Genomic DNA, 23,206 nt, shown 5'->3' with positions numbered 1-23,206 from the left:
AAATCTTAAAAAAATATGAAAAAAATGATATTATATAAAAAATTAAAAAAAAAAATTAAAAGGGACCGGGATGGGACGACCCCGTCCCGTGTCCTGTCCCGTCCTGGTCCCTTTTTTGTCCCGTCCCGAAAAATTTCGGGACGGATCCGTCCCGTCCCAATAAGACCGGGACCGGAACGGGCCGACCGGGACGGACCGGCCTTGAACACCCCTATTGGCAACATGCCCAAACCATGGTTTTTGGTGGTTTGGGTCAGAAATATGCCAAACAGGAAGAAAAATAGAGAAACCATAATTTGGGCCAAAACCAAGGTTTTGGAGCCTGAAACCATAGTTTCAAATGAAGCGAATCCATTTCGTTTTTGACTCAAATTTTATAGTCGCTAGTGTGAGGATAGAAAAAACCCCAACGGTGTATGACAAAACACCCCTCAATTATTCATTCCTTCTTTTCATTCTCTTCATTCCACCTTCGGTCCTTTACTCTTCAAAAATCAGAAGTCATTCCTCCTTTGCTCCTCCCGAGACGAAACACGTTGCCACTGATCAAGTCGTCGTTGAGTTGCCCTTTGAAGGCACCAATGAGGTCTTTCTCAGCTCTGCAGAAGAAGATCCCGGCTTAGGTAGTCCGATCTATCCATCATTGGTTTGCAATCATCAGTGTGAAGTATCCTCTGGTGGTGGTTTGGTGAGGTCAACGTTGGTGGTTTCCTAGCTTAGATCTGCCGCTCAGGTAAGCTTTCTCCTCTTGAATAATCATTTCTTCCCTCATGCATTTTCTTTATTCATCAATTTCGTCGATCTCTTTCATTCAGATCGTTTCTCAAATTTCGTTAGTGCATCGTCTGGTGCTTTTTTTTTCTTTTTCTTGGTTCATAGACCCATTTCCTTCTCAAATTTCATCTAACCTTAGCTGGTGTTGATTTCAATGCTGGCTTGAGAGGGTGTTTTGCTTGGTTTCAGCCCAAACGTGAGCAGACCTTAGTAGTGGTTGATGCTTTGCTTTATTGGTGGGTTGATTTTCAATACTTGCTTTATTTGTTTTGTTTGGTTCATAACTGATTTCATTTTGCCTGCTCTATTGAAACCATGTCATCTTGTTGCTCTGTTCAGTTTTAAGGATGTGAGTTGGTTTCGGAGACAGAGGACCTATTTTTGGTTCATGCAGTTTACATTAGTTTGTTAAGATATACGTATTTGTAATCCTTGTTATTTTTTGTAATCCTGTTATTAATGAAAGTTTTGGATGTTGTAGTTTGGCCGCATTCAAGCATTAATACAAAACATGAGTGTGATTATATATGCCCAAATTAACAAAATAATTGTATTTCTAAAACACACGGCACACTTAAATTTTTGGAGCTATTGTTTTTTATAAATGTACCATTTTGCCACATCTCAATAGGCAAGGAGAGAACACGAAAAAAAAATAAAAAGAAAAAACATATAGAGAGAGAGGGAGAGAGAGAGTTCATATCCTAATTCATAGAAGTAGTTCCTTATAATTTAAATTCCATCCATAACAACAACTAATAGAACAGCATTTACCTATGGACTGAGATAGGAATAGATGTATGGTGATGTAGTGCCCCTTGAATAGGTATTTGTTTCCAGAGAGAATATTGTAAATGGAGCTTCAAACTCTACTTGTTAAAGAGATAGATTAATTGGTAAAAAAAACAAAAAACTTGAAAGATTAAATGTTATTCATGACTGGAAAGAGAATTTTTTTCTAGTCATGAAAGGAATAAGAACATAGTTTCATTTTATGTTTGGTTAAAAAAAATAATTATTTATTATAAATAAAAAGATAGAGTTTCTGTTTGTTTTGAAATAATTAAGAAGGAAAGAAAAATGTTAATAATAGTGGTATTGATAGCTTATTTGGATAACAATGACATTGTTATTTTAATTGATTTTGTGTTGACTAACTTGTAATGACTAAAGAGCTATAATTGTTCTATAGCATAAGAAGTAAGGATATAGTGAAAGCTTCATGGGATATAAAAACCACAAAGGTATTTATCGACTTGTGCATTAAACTAGTGTAACAAGTGGAAAGAAAAGGTACAAGCTTAACAAAGAAAGCTTGGAAAATTCTTGCCGATAAGTTTACTACGAAAACTGGGAGAGCCTATACAAAACCTCAATTTAAGAACTAATATGATTCCCTGCGAAAGGAGTGGCAGACATGGGATAGGTTGCTTTGCGAGACAGGTTTGGGATGGGATACTGAAAAAATACTGTTAGTGCAACTAATGATTGGCAGGAGAAGAAACTAGTGGTCATTATTTAACTTTTTGATCTTACACTTTCTTTGCTTGTTAATGTTTTCTGTATATTTACTGTTTTTTGCATATTTTATAACATTATTTGTGTTTAATGTGCAGAAAGTTCCAAACTATGAAAAATTCAGAAAAAGAGGACTTCAATTTCAAGATGAATTAAGTCAACTATTTGGGAGTGTGGCTGCAACTGGACCACAAGCATGGGCACCTTCTTCCATGATACTTCCAAGTGAAGGAGCACCTAATGATGATATGGAAGAAGGGTCCAGAGATAGTGATGAAATTTTAGATGTGTCAATCAATTTAAATGGGAAATTTAACTCAGTGACCTTCAATCAAAATAGTGGAAGTGGTGGAGGCAACACTAAATTGAGGTAGGATAACAATGGTGGGGGGTACAAATAGAGGTGAGAGTCGACCTACTAGCTCACTGGGGTCAGAAGGAAGAGTGAACTCATGAAGAAAAAACCATCTTCCTCTATGAAAATAGCGAATGTAAATAGTAGAATAGCTGAAGCAAATATTTCTAAAGCTTAGCATGGACATGACGTCGTTTCACAAGCGCAAGCTAGAAGGTTGGAAGAAGTAGCACGTGCTTATAAAACTTCAATTATGGGAGTCCTGTTTCATCTGAAAATAGTTGATGAAGCTGTCAATGATACTGATTTCTTTACACGGTGCACACAACTCCTTATGGAACGGCTGGAGGCACGAAAAATGCATGTAGCTCTGAAGGATCAGAGGGAACAACTTCTAACTATTTTGAAGTATTACACTAAGAATTTATGACTTGTTTATTATATTAGACAATTCCTTATGCGTATCATTTTATGTAACTATTGGATTGTTGTATGAATCAGACAACTCTGTTACTTTCTTAAATGTTTCATAATTTTACGTAAGGATTCTAAACTTTATGTGTATGTGCACAAGATAAAACAAAAATGGATGATGAAATTAAACTTATGGAAGAGCATTCTAAGAGACAAAAAAAAAAAAAGAATTAATGAAGTTGCAGCATTGGTCAATCCATACACTCCTCTTTACTTATGTAAAGAGCCCAACATACAAGTGCTTATATAGGTAGCTCATGGGTAAGGGATGTTTTAGATGGCAACCCCAATCGTTGTTATAGTATGTTTAGGATAGAATGGGAGGTGTTCTTAAGTCTAGTGGAAGAATTGCAACAACATGGTCTAAAAGGAAACTAGAAATATAAGGATACATGAATGCATCACAAGTCGTCATGAAAGGCTATTACATGAACCAAACGCAACCGCAACAGGAACCAAGTAGTGTGGATGCCAATGACTTGGTAGCAAGTTGCAATGTTGGGAGAGTCATTTCGAAGCCAAGATCTTAGTTTGTAAATAACAGGGTCCCCATCCCAACTTAAACTACGACACTTGGTAGGGTTAGAATCAAGAGGTAGTTACTTTGCCGTTGTATCGTGATGAGTCCAACCCTTTTTCTAAGATGCTATTTTTTTTATAAAAAAAAAAAGCTTGAATCATGCAATATTGTCTTTGACAATGGAGACCCATCAAAATTTGCATTTTTTTGTTATTTTTCATTAGGTTAATCAAGGAAGTCAATTTCCAGCTTTTGCTTGGAAAGTTGGTTCTTAGGAAGCGAAAATATCATAACAACCAAATTATGAGAAATGTTTTTCCTTTCCTCTTCCTTTTCATGACCCCTCTTTTGTACTAACCAAGTGGGATCTAAGTTTTCTTGTTTGAACTTTCAACTTTACATTCTTTTTAAGGAAAAAAAATGGAATTAGTCGGAGCTTGAGTTTGATGAAATACAAAAAGTATAACCTAAAGCCTTGAACTTAATATTTTACTCTTTCGACCGTTAATATAGGACTCAATTAAAGAGTTGATGTTAGTTTTATATGTAAGACTTAATTCACATATTTATCAATTTTTTTTCTAAATCAACCATATTTATATTTTGTGAACAATAATCAAGTAGGAGAAGAAAGAAATAAATTAATAAAAATACTTAGGATATTTTTTAAAAAAAAATATTATGTTAACTAATTTAACTAGCATCTTTAATTCAATTCAATTAATAATTAGGTTTTATATTTAGAACCCGAAGAGTACTTGAAGCAAATTCTCTTAGGCAATCAATTGTATAAAAAATGTCAGAGGTGACACTAGTTTTAGTTTAGGAAGATATTTTGGTTATTTCATATTATAAATACACTTATCCATTAAAATTTTTATGCATGATTTTCTTGAACATATTAAATATATTTTAAAACCCCCCTTCAACCCTACTTCCACTCCCTTTAGCACTTCTTTTTCTCTCCTGATTCCTTCAAAAACCCTTTTAGAATATCGAATGTGGTATAAATGCTAAGGTATCATGGGAATCTTAGTCTCCCCTTACTCATTCAAAAGTACACGTAGTTAAGTAGTCTGAGAGAACTTCTTTAAAGATTCGTTTCATATGAGCAAAATAATGGGGCTTGAAAATGATTGTTAATATGTATATGGATATTGTATCATCCATTGCTTTACTAGCTTATAATCATTTATTGTACTACTTCTCGTCCTAATTGTAAGATCTTATTTGTACTATGAACGACATTTTATAATTAGGACTGGAGGTAATATCTTGTATAAATTTTGCTTTAAAGTTTTCACTCGAAAACTATGAGCATCTGGAAGTTTTTTCAAGAATAATGTTACTGAAGGTGTTAAAAGTAGTAATGTTGTCTTTATTGTTTGAACTATTAATTTTGACTGTTAAATTTGACTGATGTGTGCATGTGGCACTCCCTGCATGCTATGTCATCATATTACTTCCCCTCTCTCTTGCTCATTGCTAGAGGCTTGCCTCTCTTTCTCTGCTTTCTCCTTATCATTTCAATTGCTCCTTCTCTTACTCCTCCCTTCCCTTCTCTCCCACTCCTACTTTCTTATCATAAAAATTCACACTTCTTCCTCTGTGGAAGCTATATCCTTGACCTCTTCTTCCACTTCCTCTTCCTTCTTCTCAATCTTACTCAACCCCACTGCTGCATCAAAATTACCAACATATTTCTGGCTTTCAATTGCATCAGCCCTTATTCAAACCCATCAAATGCATCCAATCCCATATCCCCAATATGAAAGAATATGAAATCAAAAGGTCTTGTAGCTTACAAACGAAAAAAAGTTATGATAAATACTACCTCATGTTCTTAATATAACAGCTAGTTGACTAATTTAAGTAGATTAAAAAAATTAGTTAAATTAGTTATTTGTAATAAACAGTATTATCTTTCCCAAAATATCCATGTTAATTAAATATATTGGCTAGAACTACCATTACTATAAGAACTATATTGGTAAAAAATGTATAAATATAAGAGTCAAAATGGATTGGAATCTTATATTTAAGACTAAAATAAAAGTCAAACGAATATTAATTAGAGAAATTAAAGGTGTTAGCTCAGGGAAACCTTATCTAGCTACACATACTTAGGTTGATGTTACTGTTCATAAAAGGCTAATTATAATTACTTGAAGATAGCAATGAAGCGATGGCTTTATAGTTGCAATGGGGATAAGTTGCTAATTATTGTCTTCAAGATTGGCAATGTGAAGTTACAAGTGGGGGGTGAGGTAATGGGCAGCGTATTCTTGAGTTTCAACCCTACCTTAAGCTCCAACTAGTTTGGTACCCCTGCAATGCACGGGTATGAATTCATGATCTTTTATATCATATAAAAAGTTGAATCACCACAAAATAGATAGTTTGAGATAACATTCTGTTATAAATTATAATTTCAACATAATTTCAAGAATTGAATATCCATTAGATTTCAAAGCATGTAATATATATAGCTTTATTTTAACATTTTATTATTTCATGTTATACCCGTTGTTTAAATAAAAACCCATTATTTCTTCACCAAATAAAAAGAAAAACTCATTATTTGGTAGAGTGGCCTGTTGTGAAAATTTAGTCAAGTTAAAATCCATCTATAAAAAAAATGCTCACATTTATTTCTCTATTTGAAATTATTAAAGAAGCGACCAATAAATAAAAATAGGATGGTATCAGAGAGAAATTAAATGTCTTTTTAAATCGTTGAAACTGTATAAATAAAAAAAATAATTGGTTAACAAGATTAGGAAGTTATATATATAGCTTATGTTATTTAATTTAAAATTTAAAATATTTATTGACGCTGCAAGACTAATGTAAATTTCAAAATTTAAAAATATATCATGGCTGTTATACATGCTATGATTTTCGGAATCAAGAAAATTATTTCATGCAATTCAAATGGGAATAAACAATAAATATCTTTGAAATAAATAACTCTCGTTAACTTCAAGTTTAAAATTTTTTTAAAACTAATGTGAGATAAGTGCTAGATTCATTATGAGAAATAACTACCAAATTTTATCATGATAAGGTGATGAATGTATAGATAGATGAGGTGTTTATAAAATTTCGGTTTTTACAAAAATAGAAAAATAAGACCTATTTATCTGCATCTTGGTGAGACCACTTGGCAGTCTCTCATCAAACCCTACTTTGTACTCTACTTTCATATAATAAATAGATAGATAGGTAAACGTATATATTGATCGCGATGAAGTTATTTAGATAAATCTAGTTTGGTATGGTGGAAGTTTTTACAGCCAGAATGATGACTTAATGACTTGTGTCTGTCACACGTTCCTTTTATTTCCTCGCCTTGAATCCATGATTAGCATTTCAAATTATAGTTTGCTCATTTTGAATGTACAATTTGTAAAGGTTACCCTCATATTTATTCACAATATGAACATCAAAGATCATTTTATGTCACCAAAAAAATTATGTCACACTATTTTTACATATAATTTTTTTTATATAACGCAGGGTATACTCAAATCATGCTAGGTTTGAGACTAATTTCTGTTAAGTTAGGAGAGTTGAGGTTAAAACCCTTTCAATAATTGAGTTTTTTGGTATTTGAACATGTGTTTTCCTTCTTACAGGAGATTTTTACGTGTCATTTTGTTATTGGAAAAAAAGGAATTGCAAAAGGCAAACTAACAAATCAACTCTATTCTTATTCAGTTCAACACTTTTTATTATATTTAATGTTAACTGATAATTAATATTAATAATTGATTATATAATTTTTTTAAAGGTTAATATAATTTTTTGGACTGAAATTTGGATATATTTTGATTTTAGTCTTTCAAATTTTAAATCTATGGTTTTAAAGGTGCAACAATGTTAAAATATAATAAAATGCCATAAATAACATTAAACTGGTGCTATAGATTCACCAAATAACACCTAACCAAATCTTATATAGATAATAAAATAGGCAAAAAAAGAACAAGTCATCAAAATGCGGCTGTTTAGTCCCTGTTTCTTGTTGTTCATTTCAGGAGCAGTTTATTGTATTGCATTTAGAAGACTTATTCTCTTTCTCTGTTTTTTTCCCTATTGTCTAAATCATTATTTTTAATGCCATTTATGACACTTCAACATATTTTAATATTATTGCACATTTAAGGATTAATATTTTAAAACAGATTAAATTTTAGGAACTAAATTTATATATTTAAAATTTAAGCAATTAAAATTAAAATGGACACAAATTTTAGGCATGAGAAATTATATTAAACTTTTGAGATACAAAAGCAACGCGCCAACCAAACAAGCGGTTACTCATTTTTTACCCTAACAGGGATAATTTGCGACAAGCGTGTCCAATTTTGCAGGGTTTGAAGAAGATATAGCGAAGCAGGAGATTCCGGCCCCCATCACCCACGTACTCTTCCAGGCTCCGCTCTTCTTACAAAGCACCGAAACAGAACCTCTAGGGCATAAAAGGCTCCGAGTAACTTGCCACACAGTCGTCAATCAAAAACCACTTGGAAGAAGACAACCCTTAATTTCACTGATTTCCATTTCCTTTCGCCGACTTCTTCCATGGCGGATTCCGCCTCTTCTCCTGCCATTTCAGAAGCCAACCCGCAGAAAGCTGACTCGGGTGCTCCCAATTCTCATCAGAGCCAACCCGATCCGGGTTATCCCTCCGCACCCCCGGCAATACAACCGCCACCATCATCCTCTGCGCCTGTCGGGGCAGTAAACCCTAACTCGAACCCATCAGTAGTACCCACGCCACCTCCCCCACCTCCTTCAATTTCATATGCGGCGGCCGGGGCGGCACCTCAAGTTTCAGGCGGAGCCGTTGCCCCTCCGGTCGTCCCATCCTTCAGGCCAGTAGCTCCGCAGACTCCACAGTTTTCTCCCATACCTAACCCCATCAACTATCAAAATCCAGCTGTTCAGCCGCCGGGTGTAAGCTCTGCCTCCCCAATGACTCCTGGTGTGGCTAGTGGTGCCGGAGCGGTTCCAGTGCCATCGCAGATGCAGCCAATGATGGTTCCTTATCAGATTCCGCCCGGCCAGCCTGCTAATCCGGCCTTTAGACCATTTGCACCGATGCCGAATGGTTATACAGCGATTCCAGGAGCTCCGCAAGGGACCATGCCTCCACCGGGTGGGTTACGTTATATTCGTTGTCCGTAGATAACGTTTGTTTTCTTTTGCTTTCAGCTGTGTTTACGTATTCAGACTGGTTTCGACATTAGAAATTTTGCATTTTACGCCCCCCTCGTTTCTTGGACCCTTATTATAGTGTTATGAAAAATTAGAACGAGAGATGAAAGAACAGAGATTTAGACGAAAAGTGTCTCCATTAACTGACATACGTGTTTTCGCCTCCCTCGGAGCGTTGGTGTGTTTAGTGAAAGTGGCTAGGCCAAAAAATCCAACTAACTACCCAATCTCATCTATTATTCATATCATCATGTAGCAGAGACCAAGTGTACTTGACTGACTGGACTGCGTTACTCTCTTGCTGCTTATTAAGTTTGTTGTGTATTAGCTAAACAAAAGAAATGAACGCCTTGTTAAAATGCTTCTCGTTATAATAACTTCTAGGTGTGTTATGTAGTGGGGAAGAGTTTGTTTTAGTTGAATTCGGAGATTTAGAAACTTCATGTTGGTTAGATAAGGGATATCGATGACAGGATGTTTTCTCCTACAGTGTCTTGATTGAATACATTGAGAAAGATTGGAAGGCTTCATATTGCTTAAAGATCTCCCTGTACAACTCTTTCTTGGTATGCACGTATTTGCTTGGCTTCTTGCCTGTCTTTTACTAAAGTTGGGAACAAAGTTTACTCAGAGATATTAACAGTGGAAAAGTTATGTTATCTTGCCATGCTAAACCATATGTGGTTGTGTCATGCTCATAATGGGCTACTTTATGCTAGTTATAAGAGTATTTTTGCTTCAATGATTTTATGAATTCCAGAAGCCGACCGTATTTGCAACTGAATGCACGTTGGCCTTGTTTCCCAAGGTATTGCAATCTTTTCAATTCTCTTTTTCTCTATTGCGGTTTCTTTTCTTTCTTTTCTTGTTGCATCATAGGTTGCTGACAATTGATATGTATAAAGAGAATAATTAATTCACCTAGAATTTCATCGTATTAATTCTGCATACATGAGATGTTGGAAGTCTCATGTTACTTGCTATTGGTGGATGGGATAGTTTGAAGGGGCTGCAAGTAATCAGACAAAGGTAAGCACTTTTTACATAACTGAATTTCAAACTAGTTGGTACTTCTTAATTTCTGCTTCAGGTGTCACATCAGAAGGTGTTTTTTGGATGTGCTGCCATCTATATTATGCTTTTGATGTGTGGTAACAACATTCATTTGTTATTGTCGCAATTCTTTTGACACGTTTTTATTGCCATTCATAATAGTTCTTGGTACATCTCCATCGATGACCATGCTCTGACATATCTGCATAGATGTCTGTTTGAATTTGTGCAGGAATGCCTCGGTATCCACCTCCTTATGGAACTATGGTTCGTCCTTCATTTCCTCCGCGCCCACCTGGATCTGTTAATGTGCTTCCAGCTGTATCACGCCCTCCTGTTGCCGGGATCCCTCCTGTTCGCCCTGTCATTCCCCCTGTGGTTAGACCAGTAGTTGCTCCTAGTATTACACCTGCAGATAAACCTCAAACTACTGTTTATATTGGAAAGATTGCATCAACAGTGGAAAATGAATTTATGCTTTCACTACTTCAGGTAAACGTCAGCATTTTTTTTTCCTGTTCCAGAGCAAGTTCGTTTACCCTGACCTCTGTAATTCTCGTCCCAAATTTCCTAAAATGCTCTGGACAGTCTGGCTGAAAATCACTTGAGTTTTGATGTGTAGATTATGTTTTTGTTGCAGTTATGTGGACCTATCAAGAGTTGGAAACGTCCTCAAAATCCAACGAATGGAACTCCTTTAAGCTTTGGATTTTGGGAGTTTGAGTCTGCTGAAGGTGTTCTCCGTGCATTGCGTCTGCTTAATAAATTGAATATTGATGGGCAAGAATTAACGGTATCTTCAATTACTTTTTCTAGAAATTCGTGTAGTAGAGTTGCCTCCACTCAACTGTCTAGATGTAAAAAGTATGAATTTAATTGTTCATGTTACATCCTAGGTTTTAGTGTCTTTAGTTTAGGCAGTTGAATTACCTGATAATTAAGTTCTTGAGATGTTGCTAGCATATTTGGCCTCATTGGTGAGCCTTTCAAGGTGTAAAGTTGGGGTCCTAAGTTCAAATGCTGGTATGGAAGAAACAGAAGAAGGGGTCAAAAAAAAAAGGAGAAAAAGTTCTTGAGATGTTATAAATTGTTTGCTGCCTTCTTTGTTTTGACTTGATGTTATTTGAAATTGAAATTAAGGATTGAAATCCTTTTGACATGATAAGAGAAATTCAGCAGGGGTTCTTCCTTTCTTTTTGTTTTGCTTATTTTTAAATCATGCTGTGTAACATAAGTTGTTGGTATGAGGAGCATTGGCTAGTGCTAATATTGTGTAGGCCATTCATCCTATTTTGAGATGTGTGTGTTGGGGGGGGGGGGAGCATGTATTGGTGGAGAATTATTTAAAACATTAAAATTTTTAAATTGAATGCTAAAGCAGTGCGGTGATCTGGACATATAAAGGAGGGCAAACCCATCCCCCCCCCCCCCAAAAAAAAAGAAAAAGAAAAAATCCAGCTTCTTATTTGAGCTCCTTTTAGCTGAAAATGACTCCAGTTTGTTGTGGATGCCAAATGTCAGATTAGGCTAAATTGTCTCAACATATACCATATGGCACGCAGAATGCCAAATAATTAAACATGGCAGTATCTGTGAAATCGGGGTGCAAAATAGCTACACTCGTTTCTTATCGCTGTGTCTGCCCTGTCAATCCCTGTAACCTACAAACCTAGTCAAATTTTTGAATGAGTTACAGGAATGAATGTCTTTTTTTCCTTAAATGTTTTTAATTTAGCATTTTCCTTCCATTTTGGGGAATTCTTCGGGTGCAGGGGACTAGTGTTTCAATAACTGTACTTAAAATTAGGGTTTGAGTTATGCACCCAAAAAAAAAAAAGGCGAGTTGAGCTTATTAAGCAGGGATATTATGCTTTGAATGATATCATTTTTATAAATGCTTCTTCATCGACTTTGAACACAAGTTTAATCAGGACTGCGACAATATTTTCATTGAAAAATGTTTTTTTGTTTTTGTGCTGACTCACTCATCTTTCCCTTTTTCAAGAAGTTTGTATTGGGATTAGTTTAGTACGTTCTTGAATTAGCTGTTCAGTTAATAATAGTGCAATGGGAACTTATCCTTGGAGTTGGATGTATAGAACATCCGTCTCCCATCAAAGAATCTATCAAATCACCTTGATCTTGCAAGGTTGTTTGGCATTGGTTATCCTTGGTTTAATTGAGTCATGCTCTTGTTACATGTGACTAACAGGTCAATCCTAATGACGCTACAAAAGAATACCTGGAGAAGTATGTTAAGAAGAAAAATGAGAACTTGCAAAAGGATACTCAAGCTGTCGGATCTGAGAAAGATGATGAGAGTGCCCAACCTTTGAATGCAAAAGAGGATGGAAAGCCTGATGACTCAAAGAAAGAGGACAGTAAGTCAGGGAACAAGGAAAATCATGTGACAAGTCTCAGTATGATTACTAATGAAGACAGGGAAGCTGATAGAGAGGCCTTGGAGAAGATCACAAACATGATAGAGGAGAGACTGAAGACAAGGCCTTTACCTCCACCTCCTGCACAGGCAGCTCCTGATGGCCCTGCTAACTCAGCTTTGGAACAACTTGCAAAAGCAAGAGATGGAGACTCTGATGCAGATGCAGTGAATAATGGTGAGTTGGGAAAGTAGACAGAACTTTCCTTTTGCTATATTTGTCATCCATTGTCGTTTTCTACTTATTGGTATAATAGTTTATTATTTTTTGTATTTCTGGGCACATTATTCTTGGAGGAATACCTTTCTTATCATCCCCTGTTTTAGAATGTCTAACCAACAACTTTGGTTTTTAAATTGTAGAAGCAGGTGATGATGACAAGGAGACAAATAGTGAGCACAAAGTAACTAGCGAACATGATAGGCCCGAGACCCCTGATAGAAGGCACGATAGGAGGAGCAGAGAAAGAGACCGGGATAGAGAACTAAAACGAGAAAAGGATAGGGAACTTGAAAGATATGAAAGAGACGCAGAGCGGGAACGCATTAGGAAAGAGAGGGAACAAAGGAGGAGGATTGAGGAGGCTGAGCGCCAGTATGAATCATGCCTGAAGGACTGGGAGTATAGAGAGAGAGAGAGAGAGAAAGAACGCCAATATGAGAAGGAGAAGGAGAAAGAACGGGAGCGCAAACGTAGAAAGGAGATACTTTATGATGAAGAGGATGAGGATGAAGATTCAAGGAAGAGGTGGCGCAGAAGTGTGTTAGATGAGAAACGAAAGAAAAGATTGCGGGAAAAGGAAGAGGACCTGGCTGACAGACAGAAGGAAGAGGAAGAAATTGCTGAGGCCAAGAGGAGGGCTGAGGAGGATCAACAGCTGAAGCAGCAGAGAGATGCACTAAGGCTATTTTCTGAGCACTTGAATGGTGGTGAAAAAATTATGGCTACTGAAGATATTACTAATCAAGCCAAAAATCTTGTTACTGAACAGGACACACTAGCTGACCATGGTTCTGAAGGCCATACAGGTAATTCTTTATATCATGTTTTCATTTTATCCATTTTTTTAGTACTTTCTTTGTACTGAAGATTTAGTTTCCTTTGCTTGAAAGGTGAAAATGGCATCAGTGACGAATCAACCATGGCGTCAGTTACTGTTTCTGATACACGACAGAGTGGCAATGCCCCTGCTAAGAAGTTGGGTTTTGGTTTGGTTGGATCTGGGAAAAGAACTACTGTTCCTTCTGTGTTCCATGAGGAGGAGGATGATGATGCGCACAAGGATAAAAAGATGAGGCCTCTGGTTCCAATTGACTACTCAACTGAAGAACTGCAGGCTGTTCAACCAACTGCTTCTGGGGTGGGGGGCCCACCCCCAAATTTGGCTGCAGCTGCAGAATTTGCCAAGCGTTTATCCAATGCGAATATCAAGGAAGAGAAGGCAGATGGAGAGTGGGATAGAAGTAGGCGTTCTAATGAGAAGTCTAACTACCGAGATAGGGATAGGAATGATGATGTCTCTCACAACAAAGATGAAAGCAGGGAAAAGATTTCCGATCGTGACAGGGATCGAGATCGTGGGTTGGAGAAACTGAAGACGTCAGATAATAAAAAGCTATTAGATGCGAAACAGTTGATTGATATGATACCAAAGACCAAAGATGAGCTCTTCTCATATGAGATAAATTGGGCAGTGTATGACAAGGTAAATGATCTTAATCTGGCAATTTCACTTGTTCTACTCCTAACGTAATGAAAGCTGGTTGCATAAATACTGATTAATGTTTTGATTAGCATATGCTGGCAGATGACATGTGGGGATCTTTTTGTGGCTGGTTAGATGTAGGTACAGAAATAGAGCTTGGAGCATGCTGTATATAGAGGCACTGTCTTATTGAGCTGAGAGAGCAAAATATTTGTATTTTTTATGATGTTTTTTTTTGGTAGACTCGATAAACAATCTTCAATTATGAAGGAGATTGAAGAATCTCATTAAGCTTTTTCAAAGTTAGCATGCGTTTTGGGATTGAGAGATAAAGTCGGATGAAATAGGCTAAATGCGTGGTGTCTGGAGAGTAGATCATTGGTTCTTCACTCATATTTTGATGTTTTAATTTATATCTTTGAATATTTATTGAAAATTTAATTTCAATAAAAATAGCCTTTCTATTCATGTTGATGCATGTAACAGTTAATTGAGTTTAGTTGCTATTACATACTTCTATTGACTTGTTGATCATTGAAGCTCACAATGTATTTGTCTGTTAAAGGTTTTGATGATTAGAGCTGGGTTACATGAAAGATTGAGAATTTAGCTTTGAAAATGGTCATACTTTTTTAGGCATGTGCTGAATGCTTTTTTTATTTTATCAGGCCCTTGCTCCCCTCAGCCATCTCCTTTTTTTATTATTTTTTGTTAATTAATTTCAACCTGTTGAAAAATTGTTAATTTCATATCATTTGCTCCTCCAGCACCAGCTGCATGAAAGAATGAGACCATGGATATCAAAGAAGATCACGGAGTTCTTGGGGGAAGAAGAAACGACATTGGTAGATTACATAGTCTCAAGTACACAGGAACATGTGAAAGCATCCCAGATGCTGGAGCTGCTTCAATCCATTTTAGATGAAGAAGCTGAAATGTTCGTTCTCAAGATGTGGAGGATGCTTATTTTTGAAATAAAGAAGGTAGAGACAGGCCTTGCCTTGAGGTCAAATTCTTGATTCTATGATTTCCCCCCTTTTTAATCATATGTTTTACTTTTCTTCTGGACTGAGAATTTTTTCCCACCATGCCCTCAGTTGGCTATGTCTTAACCCAAAAGTGTACATTGGAATGCCTGATCATCGTATTAATGCAAAATCCTATTGAGTATTGGCTCAAGATTCCATCGCATGTCTAGACTGCTCTTATTTTGCAATGGCAATGATTTTTAGCCATGATCTGGTGGAGATTAGGTTAAATTTTGTAGGTTTTATCTTTCGAGTTGTGAATAGAGTGCTGACGATCATTTGTTTTCTCCTGTATCTGTTATTAAATCCTTGTTGATTTTGTATTTTCTCCTAATAATGTCGAGTCTGGAGTGTGCTTATGTCCAACTGTATTTATTAGTGCGAAATTAATTTCTTTTGCGGCATAATTGTCATTTGAGAATAGAGAAAGATTTAAGAAGGTTCTTTAAACTGTATTTCCATTATTGATGGCGTCTTGCATATGCCTGTTTTCTTAGGGGTTGCACTAGTTTTTTCGTATTTCTTTAGTTTGATAATCCCTTGGTTTAATGGATAAATGAATTGATAAATTGGAAGATAAAGAAAGCTGTTCCGGTTTTTAATACATGACCTTCTTTAGTTTTTATTTTGGTCTAAATAAATATAATAATTTAATCGACTTTATTTTTCATATTTATTTATTTATTTTCAGAATAGTCGTTCTATTAATATTAGTTATAACCAGTAAACTTGATTAACAAGAATATTTTTAAAAAATACTATCTATTTACTGTAAATAACTAATTTAATTTTTTTTATTTACTCAAATTAGTTAATTATTTTTTATATTTAGTACTAGAGGTAGTAATTATTAATTATTTTGTATCTTTTGGTGGCATTTATCTTGAAATGATGCATATTCCCCAACATTAAAAATGTGTTGAGTATTTCATAGCTTTCAGTAAAAGCTCCCAATTCTTCATCACAAAAAGTTGCTTCCCTTTTATGCCATATGTGAAACACTAAATGTAAATGCGAGATCTTAAAATGCTACTCTTCTGGTTTTAAATATGAGATTTTTATACACACTAGTATAAGGATTTTATATTTAGGACCGGAAGAGTATTAATATGAAGATGATAACTTTGAAATTGGTGGTGGTGATGATGGTGTGCGGTTAAAGAGTGGCTTGTTTATTTTCAAGAATGGTTAATTTGATGTAAGAGTATTACAGGGGAAAAAAAACAGAAGTAGAATTAGAAAGCCGTTAGTCAATCTGTCAGGTCTAATTATTTGGAATAAAAAAGGAGTCTGAGATTTCATATTGTGTAGTTGTACTAAAAAATTTAGATTAAGAATCAAGTATAGCTCAGATTTAGTTTTGAATTTCAAAATATGGGTACTTTGGTTTTGATACTCACCCAAGAGGAAGACTATTTTTTCAATTACCAATTACATCTGAGAATTAATTTGTACTTTTTATTTTGGTCAGAAAAAAGTTGTACTATCTTAACTCAGATTATCTGTTTATTAGAATTTCCATATTATGGTGGACATCTAGATGAAATTTTATATACTCTCTCGATCCTTTTTATAAAGTTTTGTGAATTATTTTTTAAGCTTAAGAAAATTTGTTAAAATTAATTCAAACAAAAATTTACAACTTTTTAAAATTATCTTTAATTAAATTAAGGCCAATATATGAGTTAAAAGTGAAACAGATGGGGACAATTTAAAAATGAGTGATAAATGTTTAATGAAATTTTATGAATGAAATTGTAGGAAGTATGCACACTTGCACACAAAACTTCGAAGTTTGAAAAATGAACACTGCTTCATAGATTTCAAATGATTAATTTTAAATTTAATATTTTATTTATATATTCTTTCGGTTTTTAATATAAAACCTAATTGTTGAGTTGATTTTGATCATAAATATAATACATATTTTTCATATTTTTCATATTTATCAGCTTTTTATAAATAAAAGAGTGAAGGAAGATGATTATGGTGTTTTAAGAAAAACATATATAATTAACTAATTTACCTCATTTTCTTAATCTAATCAAATTAGTTAAATAGGTCTTATATTAACAATTGGAGGAGTATTATTTTTTTACTAAATTAAGAAGGTCTAAATTCTAAATTTTCACTCTCATACGTCACTTCAATGAAATTCAGACAATTTAAAAAGAAGAAGAAGATTCAGGACTGCTCACATATATTGGGTCCCCTGAACGAGTGAAAAAAGAATAGCTCTAGTTCTCACTGCATGAAGAGCAACGACATTACAAGTTTATACAAAAAGCTAACGCCATTTAATGGGGAAGAGGTAATCAATAATAGGGAAGCAGACATTCAGTGCAATCTTCAAATTTTAATAGAGAGACTATATATAAAAAAATGCTTTAAAAGTAAATTTTAGACTGAAAATACCCTCTCACACTATCCCACATCTCAATCTTCTTCTGTGATTTGTTCAAGGATTCTTCATTTTGATCCTTAACTTGCGAGCTATCTGTGTTGCTTTTGGATGAACAGGCCTCTTGCTGATGTCACACTGTTCTACCTCAACCCAGTTAATCACTTTCAAAATAAGTGACTGAGGAACTTTTTTGGCATCCCCACCATTTTGTTCTTTTCCTTTAGCTTTCTTCATACCCTTCTCCAAGCTCTTCTCTATGAACTCCATAAACCAGTTTCCTGCTTCTGTCTCAATTTGCTTCCCCAGCTTTATTGTATTGCTTATGCTGCATGATGATGATGATGTTGATGGTTGTTTCTTATTCTCATCATTTTCACCAATAGGCTCAAGTGGGAATTTCACAGAAGTTGGGCCTTTTCTCTCCAAAATCTCTTTTTGGGTAGTACTAGATCTTAGCAGTTTTCCCATGTTTGCTGAAGAGACTGATTTGTACAAACCACATTTTCTCTTTGACAAGCTTGATTCAGAGTTCCTGCGTTGGTCCAATGAATTGTGTGTGATTTCGTTTAAAACCGAGGATTCTTCATCGTCCTGTTCAGATTGTTTGTTGTTGTTCTGCGAGTTCTGAGCCATTTCTGAAGCTGAAGTAGCTGCTTCAATGGATACCATTTCACTAACTGCTTGCACAATCTGGCTATGGAATTCCAAGAACTGCTCGAAACCGGTTGCCGGTGCATCGGCTCGAGATGATTTGCATAAACTGGAAAACATCCTTTGACAAAACAAAAAGAAAACAAGTTCATCAGGACAAAATTGAGCTTGCAGAAGTTTACATTAAAAACTAACAGATTCAACTCTGCATTCGTTCACTAGTTTTCAACTGCACCATCAATAATTAAGAGACTGAACGATAATTAGTTTAATAACAAAATTTCTTATTAAGAAGCGTTTCATACCTGAGACAGCGGACTAATGATTCCGTAGCTGAAGCATCTCTTAATGCTTGAAGGGCAATTTTCTGAGAAACTTGTCGTTGCTGCATAGCTTCCTGTCAAAACAAAAGAAGAAAGATTACTTTATGTACAATTATAGAAAGTTTAGTGAATGTCTATGGAATTTGGTAAAAGAAGGAAAGTTCAAGGATAGTCGAGATTAGAGAGTTTTACCTTTCCCAGTGAGCCAAGTCTTCCAGGTAAATTAATGGGGAGCCTAAGATTGTTACTATTATTATTATCATCAAAAGCAGAATTGGTAGATTGAATTTGCATTTGAGAAGTCATGTTTGAGTTCTGATTCTCCGCATCTCCACTCCTTAACCTTGGTGGTGGAGTCGTACTTTTCTTTCCCTGAAAGCCAATTACACAACAAAAACAAAACAACCTCAGAAATCAAACCTATGACTTCAATCTCAGCAGTTGCACAACAAAAAGGCCTCATTGCAGCCTTAGAAATTAAACAAAGGATTCAAAATTTGACCAGACTTTGAGAGAACCAATCAATTCCATATTCATATTTGAAGCACTAAAGTTTATCTGTCAATTTCGATAGCCATTTAGAATAGCTGCTTTAAAATCATGAAACATCAAGAATGTACATCAAATTCAATTATGATTCTGATTTCTTTTTCATAAAGAGGAAGGAACAATGTACCTACAGATGACTTGAATGGGGTTATGGGTATCCTAGGTTCTCGTCCGCACACACTTCTGCTCCTCGGAAACTTCGAAGCAGAACTGGCCACACAGCTTTTCCTAAGTAAGGCAGGACTTTCTGCCCTAGCATCTGTCATCTTCGCCAAAAGCCCTCCACCCACTGAGCTTCTCACGCCAGAAACAGGGGTGGTTCTAGTCGTCATCGGAGACATCATTGCCTGAAAGTTGCTATTTTTCGCTGAACTTCTCGGTTCTTTCACCGGCGTACACTGATCAAAGTCCAAATTCACAGGCTTAAACACCATCGGAGACGAAATTTTATCTCCCTCATTCCCCCCCGTTCCCCAAGACCCCCTTCTCGGAGGAGCTGAATCGGAAGGCTTCTGTTCGCTCCTTATTCCCTTTTGTCTCAGACCCATCAATGGCTCTGGTGTTCCGACAAGTGGGTGCCGTCCGGGGAGCGGTTTCGCGCCTCTTACGACCGGAACAGGGGACCCCGGCTCTAATCTGTCGACATATATGAACTGACCCAGCTGCATTTTGTTGCTGAGAACGAAATCATCTTGATCAGAGGGAAGACTGACGTAAACGGAGTGAGATGAATCGGATACTTTTATGTAGAACCCATGCTTCGGCCAGAGGTTCTTCTCGTCCAGCTCGGCCGGAACGATGTCGGTGATCTGCAGGAGCGAGCTCCGGTGCTCGCCTGTGGGCTTAACTCCGGTGTTTATCCCATTGAGGAGCTTCAGAAGAATCCCAGGTGCTAGTGTTGCCATGGATTAAGGGCACAAGAGTCGGATAAACCCACAACAACAACAAAAAAAGGAAATTGATTATGTCAACAGAGGCATAGAAGGTAAAGAAATCAAAGATAGTTGAAGAATCGGAAGCAAGAACTGAGAGCTTTGATCTTTATTCCATTTCTGTTGAGAGAAAGCTTATTAATGTTCATAGGGTTTTCGGTGTCCTTTTTCACGGGTCTGGGAACTTCCCGTTGGTAACGGTAAGCTGCGGAGCCTTTTTCGAAATTCATATTTTTTTCCCCTTCAATTTTGTAAGGACGTTGGCACTAACGGTCACATTTTGGCGTCGCGTCACATCAAAATGGGTTTTGAACTGGGCCGGCCCATTTTCATTTGCCACAACCAGTAGGCCCAAAATTATGCAACGCCGTCGTTTAATAACCTTTCCATGAGATTTAGTAACTGTTTTTGGGTCTTAATTCACATATAGTAATTGCGAGCTAATTAAGTTAAAGAGATCAATTGAAAAAGGTGATGTGCCAATTCCTATTAGGAGGTAACAATGGTTCGAACAAATTTTTTAAAATTTTTAATTTCCAAAATTTGTTCTAAAAATCTATTCTACGGGATTGTTTTAACAACATAAAAATGGAAATTATCATAAGCACACCATTTTTATGTCATTTTCTCTTTCACACTTTTTCAATTCCCCCTCCCCAAAAAAATAAACAAAACAAAACAAACTTGTGCTTTGCCTGGCATTGTGGCCCAATTGAATTTGCCAGGCCCATTTAAATTGGTGGGCCCTTAAATATTTGGCCCCGTTATACATGAACCCAACATTTGAATAACCCAGCCCATAGAAGAACCAGTGGAAATCTAAACAACGCACATCTAAGTTTCTGAAAGCTCATGGTTATGTATGGCTAGTGATGTTTTTAGTTCATTTTTGCTTCCAAGTTATTACTATGCTTAGTGCATATTCATTTCAAGTCTAACTAACTAAAATCGGAATTTTCCCTTCCATGCAAATAATTTCGAGTTTTGGTCATTTTTAATTTCACCTTTTGAGTTGCATTTCATTTGCATTTTACCCCAAAAATTTGTGAAAATTGTGGTGATGAAGCCATAAAAATATAGACTTAATTTGATTCTGTTTTCTGCTTTTATGTTTTTAAAATAATGTTATAAAATTAGTTTTTCTGAAAAAAGTTCTGGGGAAATTAGAAAAAGAATTTTGGATGATTGATTTAAAAAGCTACATTTGAAAGAAAATATATAAAAACTTGTTGGAAACATCAAAATAACTAAGAGAAGGAAAAAGATAGAGTGGAAAGTGCAGCAATAACAAATAGAAAGTTAGAAGATTAAAAGACGATGTAGATGAAGGCAAGCAATCAGGGGGAGCACGAGTCACAAAATGGAGAGTGTGATAGCGAGTGAAATGGAGAATTAGAGAAACAAACAAAATACTCTTCCGATTCTAAATATAAGACCCTTATACACATCAGTACAAGGATATTATATTTAGGAATATAAAATGAAGAGCACGATAGCAAGTGAAATGGAGAATTAGAGGGAAAAAAGCAGAATATAACAAAAACAAAAAATACGTGGAAATTGTTGAGTTTTTTTTAATTTTAAAATCATGTTTCTGGTTTTTTTTTTGGTTTCACGAAACAATTCATTAAAAACAACCATAAAAAAAATTTTGTTTTGTTTTTAAAAGTAAAAAAATTGTTTCAGACGAAGAAACCGAAATAGGCAACAATTTCCCTAATAAAATGTAGAAATTCTCTTTGTTTATCTTCTATGACATGGGCATCGTCTGATTAATTTTGTTAATAATATACCTAAAAATTTAACCAGATGGCACTAATGTGGACTATTATTTCTTTTCATTTCACGAGGAACATGTAAATTTTGTAACAGTAAAGTGATAAGGATGAGCATTCTCAATTTCTCAGGTCATGACGAATCCAGCTTCACATGCCCAATAATGCCCAAGCATTCAGTTATGGTCCCACCCAATAATTCGATTTTATATATTTATCATTTGTGATGACAAAATATATGAATTTACATAAAATTTTCAATTATTATATATCAATCACCATCAGTATAAAATAATATATTATAAAAAATGAATGCATTTTCTGTAAGATGTGAATAGTGAAATTTATCCCATGACCTACGCTAATTTCTTTGAAGGCCCAATAGAACAATTGGGCCAGGCCCAAAATCTGAGGTTTACAAACAAAAACCGGCCATTAAAATCAAACGAAATAAAAACTCAATAACGTAAAATTCTTAATGGTTTCTTTTTCGGCTTTGTTTTAATTAATCCAGTAAATGGAACCTGTTATGAATAAAGAAGAATAGAGAAGAATCATACAAAGGAAGAGAGGATTGATAAGAGAGAGTCTTTCTCATTCCATTCAAGAGTTAGACTTTGATGAAAAGTATGGCTTCCTTTTCTAATTCTTTGCAACACATAAAACTAACAACAATTCTACATGAATATTTTTTATATAAATATATATATATGCAGTATATAAAGTCGTAACAAACCGCATTGTTTACATGTTACAAACAATGAAATTCATTTTTATGAGCACACACGTGAATGTGTAAAAGCATTTTGAAAGAACTGAAAGTAAATACTCCTAATTGTTGAGTTAATCTTAGTCTTAAATATAAAACATATTTTTTTATATTTATCACTCTTTTTAAATTACTTTTATTGACACTCCCTCAACTATAATTAAGTAAGAAAAGAAGGGGATATTAAGGAAGATAATTTTGGTACTTTAAAAAAATATCATATTTCTTATAATTAACTAACTTATCCAACTTTCTTAATCTAATCAAATTAGTTAAATATATCTTATATTAAAGACCAAAGAAATACTATTTCGTTCCCCACACACACATATATACACATATAGACAGTCCTATTTAAAAATCACTTCCGTAAATTCTTAATATAAATGTAATATTGTATCTTTTATTTATTACTATATTCATTGTTATTTTCTTAAAAAATGTCTATATAAATAAGAATAAAGTTAAAAATTTATTAAATTTTAAGGTAAAACTAATGGGGTTTAAGATTTTTTTTTTTGTTCTAGTAAAAAAAGTAGGAAGTCATTTATAAATAGCACAAGAAAAATATATATAAAGACTCTAATAAACTAAACTATTCATACATTTTGTATAATGCCACTCCCTTCAATTGTTAATATAAGTGATATTTAACTCATTTGATTATATTAAAAAAATAAGATAAATTAGTTAATTATAACAAATGTGATAT

General features: G+C 35.0%; 2 protein-coding genes across 10 annotated transcripts; one reads left to right on the top strand and one right to left on the bottom strand.

Moving 5' to 3' along the window:
- Positions 1-8,144: 8,144 nt before the first annotated feature.
- LOC114756989 (RNA-binding protein 25) lies at positions 8,145-15,298 on the top strand. 9 transcript variants are annotated; one of them, XM_028945978.1, is made up of 9 exons: positions 8,723-8,805; positions 9,355-9,430; positions 9,625-9,672; positions 10,150-10,409; positions 10,558-10,710; positions 12,130-12,535; positions 12,721-13,386; positions 13,471-14,063; positions 14,831-15,298. In XM_028945978.1, the coding sequence occupies exons 3-9, from the start codon at positions 9,648-9,650 to the stop codon at positions 15,080-15,082; spliced, it is 2,355 nt and encodes a 784-aa protein (XP_028801811.1). In that variant the 5' UTR covers positions 8,723-8,805; positions 9,355-9,430; positions 9,625-9,647; the 3' UTR covers positions 15,083-15,298. The 9 variants fall into 9 exon arrangements, with proteins under 9 accessions (XP_028801808.1, XP_028801811.1, XP_028801809.1 ...); XM_028945976.1 differs by having other exon boundaries at positions 9,355-9,672; XM_028945982.1 differs by having other exon boundaries at positions 9,355-9,893.
- Positions 15,299-17,294: 1,996 nt separating this feature from the next.
- LOC114756996 (uncharacterized) lies at positions 17,295-20,076 on the bottom strand. Its single transcript, XM_028945988.1, has 4 exons — positions 19,150-20,076; positions 18,662-18,841; positions 18,452-18,543; positions 17,295-18,267 (listed from the first exon to the last, which is right to left on the bottom strand). Exons 1-4 carry the CDS (start codon positions 19,921-19,923, stop codon positions 17,550-17,552), a joined length of 1,764 nt encoding a protein of 587 aa, XP_028801821.1. The 5' UTR covers positions 19,924-20,076; the 3' UTR covers positions 17,295-17,549.
- Between the last annotated feature and the right edge of the window lie 3,130 nt (positions 20,077-23,206).

The sequence above is a fragment of the Neltuma alba genome, unplaced genomic scaffold, assembly GCF_004799145.2.
Source record: "Neltuma alba isolate B1F8T4 unplaced genomic scaffold, ASM479914v2 tig00010556_pilon, whole genome shotgun sequence".
Taxonomy (NCBI): domain Eukaryota; kingdom Viridiplantae; phylum Streptophyta; class Magnoliopsida; order Fabales; family Fabaceae; genus Neltuma; species Neltuma alba.
Note: the sequence above shows the minus strand (reverse complement) of the source record. Positions and strands in the feature narration are given on the sequence as shown.

Excerpts from the sequence above, each read along its gene's own strand:
- LOC114756989 (XM_028945975.1), top strand. The coding sequence starts at position 8,229 with ATGGCGGATTCCGCCTCTTCTCCTGCCATTTCAGAAGCCAACCCGCAG. Across the intron at positions 8,806-10,149 it reads AGGGACCATGCCTCCACCGG|GAATGCCTCGGTATCCACCT; the intron begins GTGGGTTACGTT and ends GAATTTGTGCAG. Across the intron at positions 10,410-10,557 it reads TTATGCTTTCACTACTTCAG|TTATGTGGACCTATCAAGAG; the intron begins GTAAACGTCAGC and ends TTTTTGTTGCAG.
- LOC114756996 (XM_028945988.1), bottom strand. The coding sequence starts at position 19,923 with ATGGCAACACTAGCACCTGGGATTCTTCTGAAGCTCCTCAATGGGATA. Across the intron at positions 18,842-19,149 it reads TAACCCCATTCAAGTCATCT|GGAAAGAAAAGTACGACTCC; the intron begins GTAGGTACATTG and ends ATTGGCTTTCAG. Across the intron at positions 18,268-18,451 it reads TCATTAGTCCGCTGTCTCAG|GATGTTTTCCAGTTTATGCA; the intron begins GTATGAAACGCT and ends GTTTTGTCAAAG.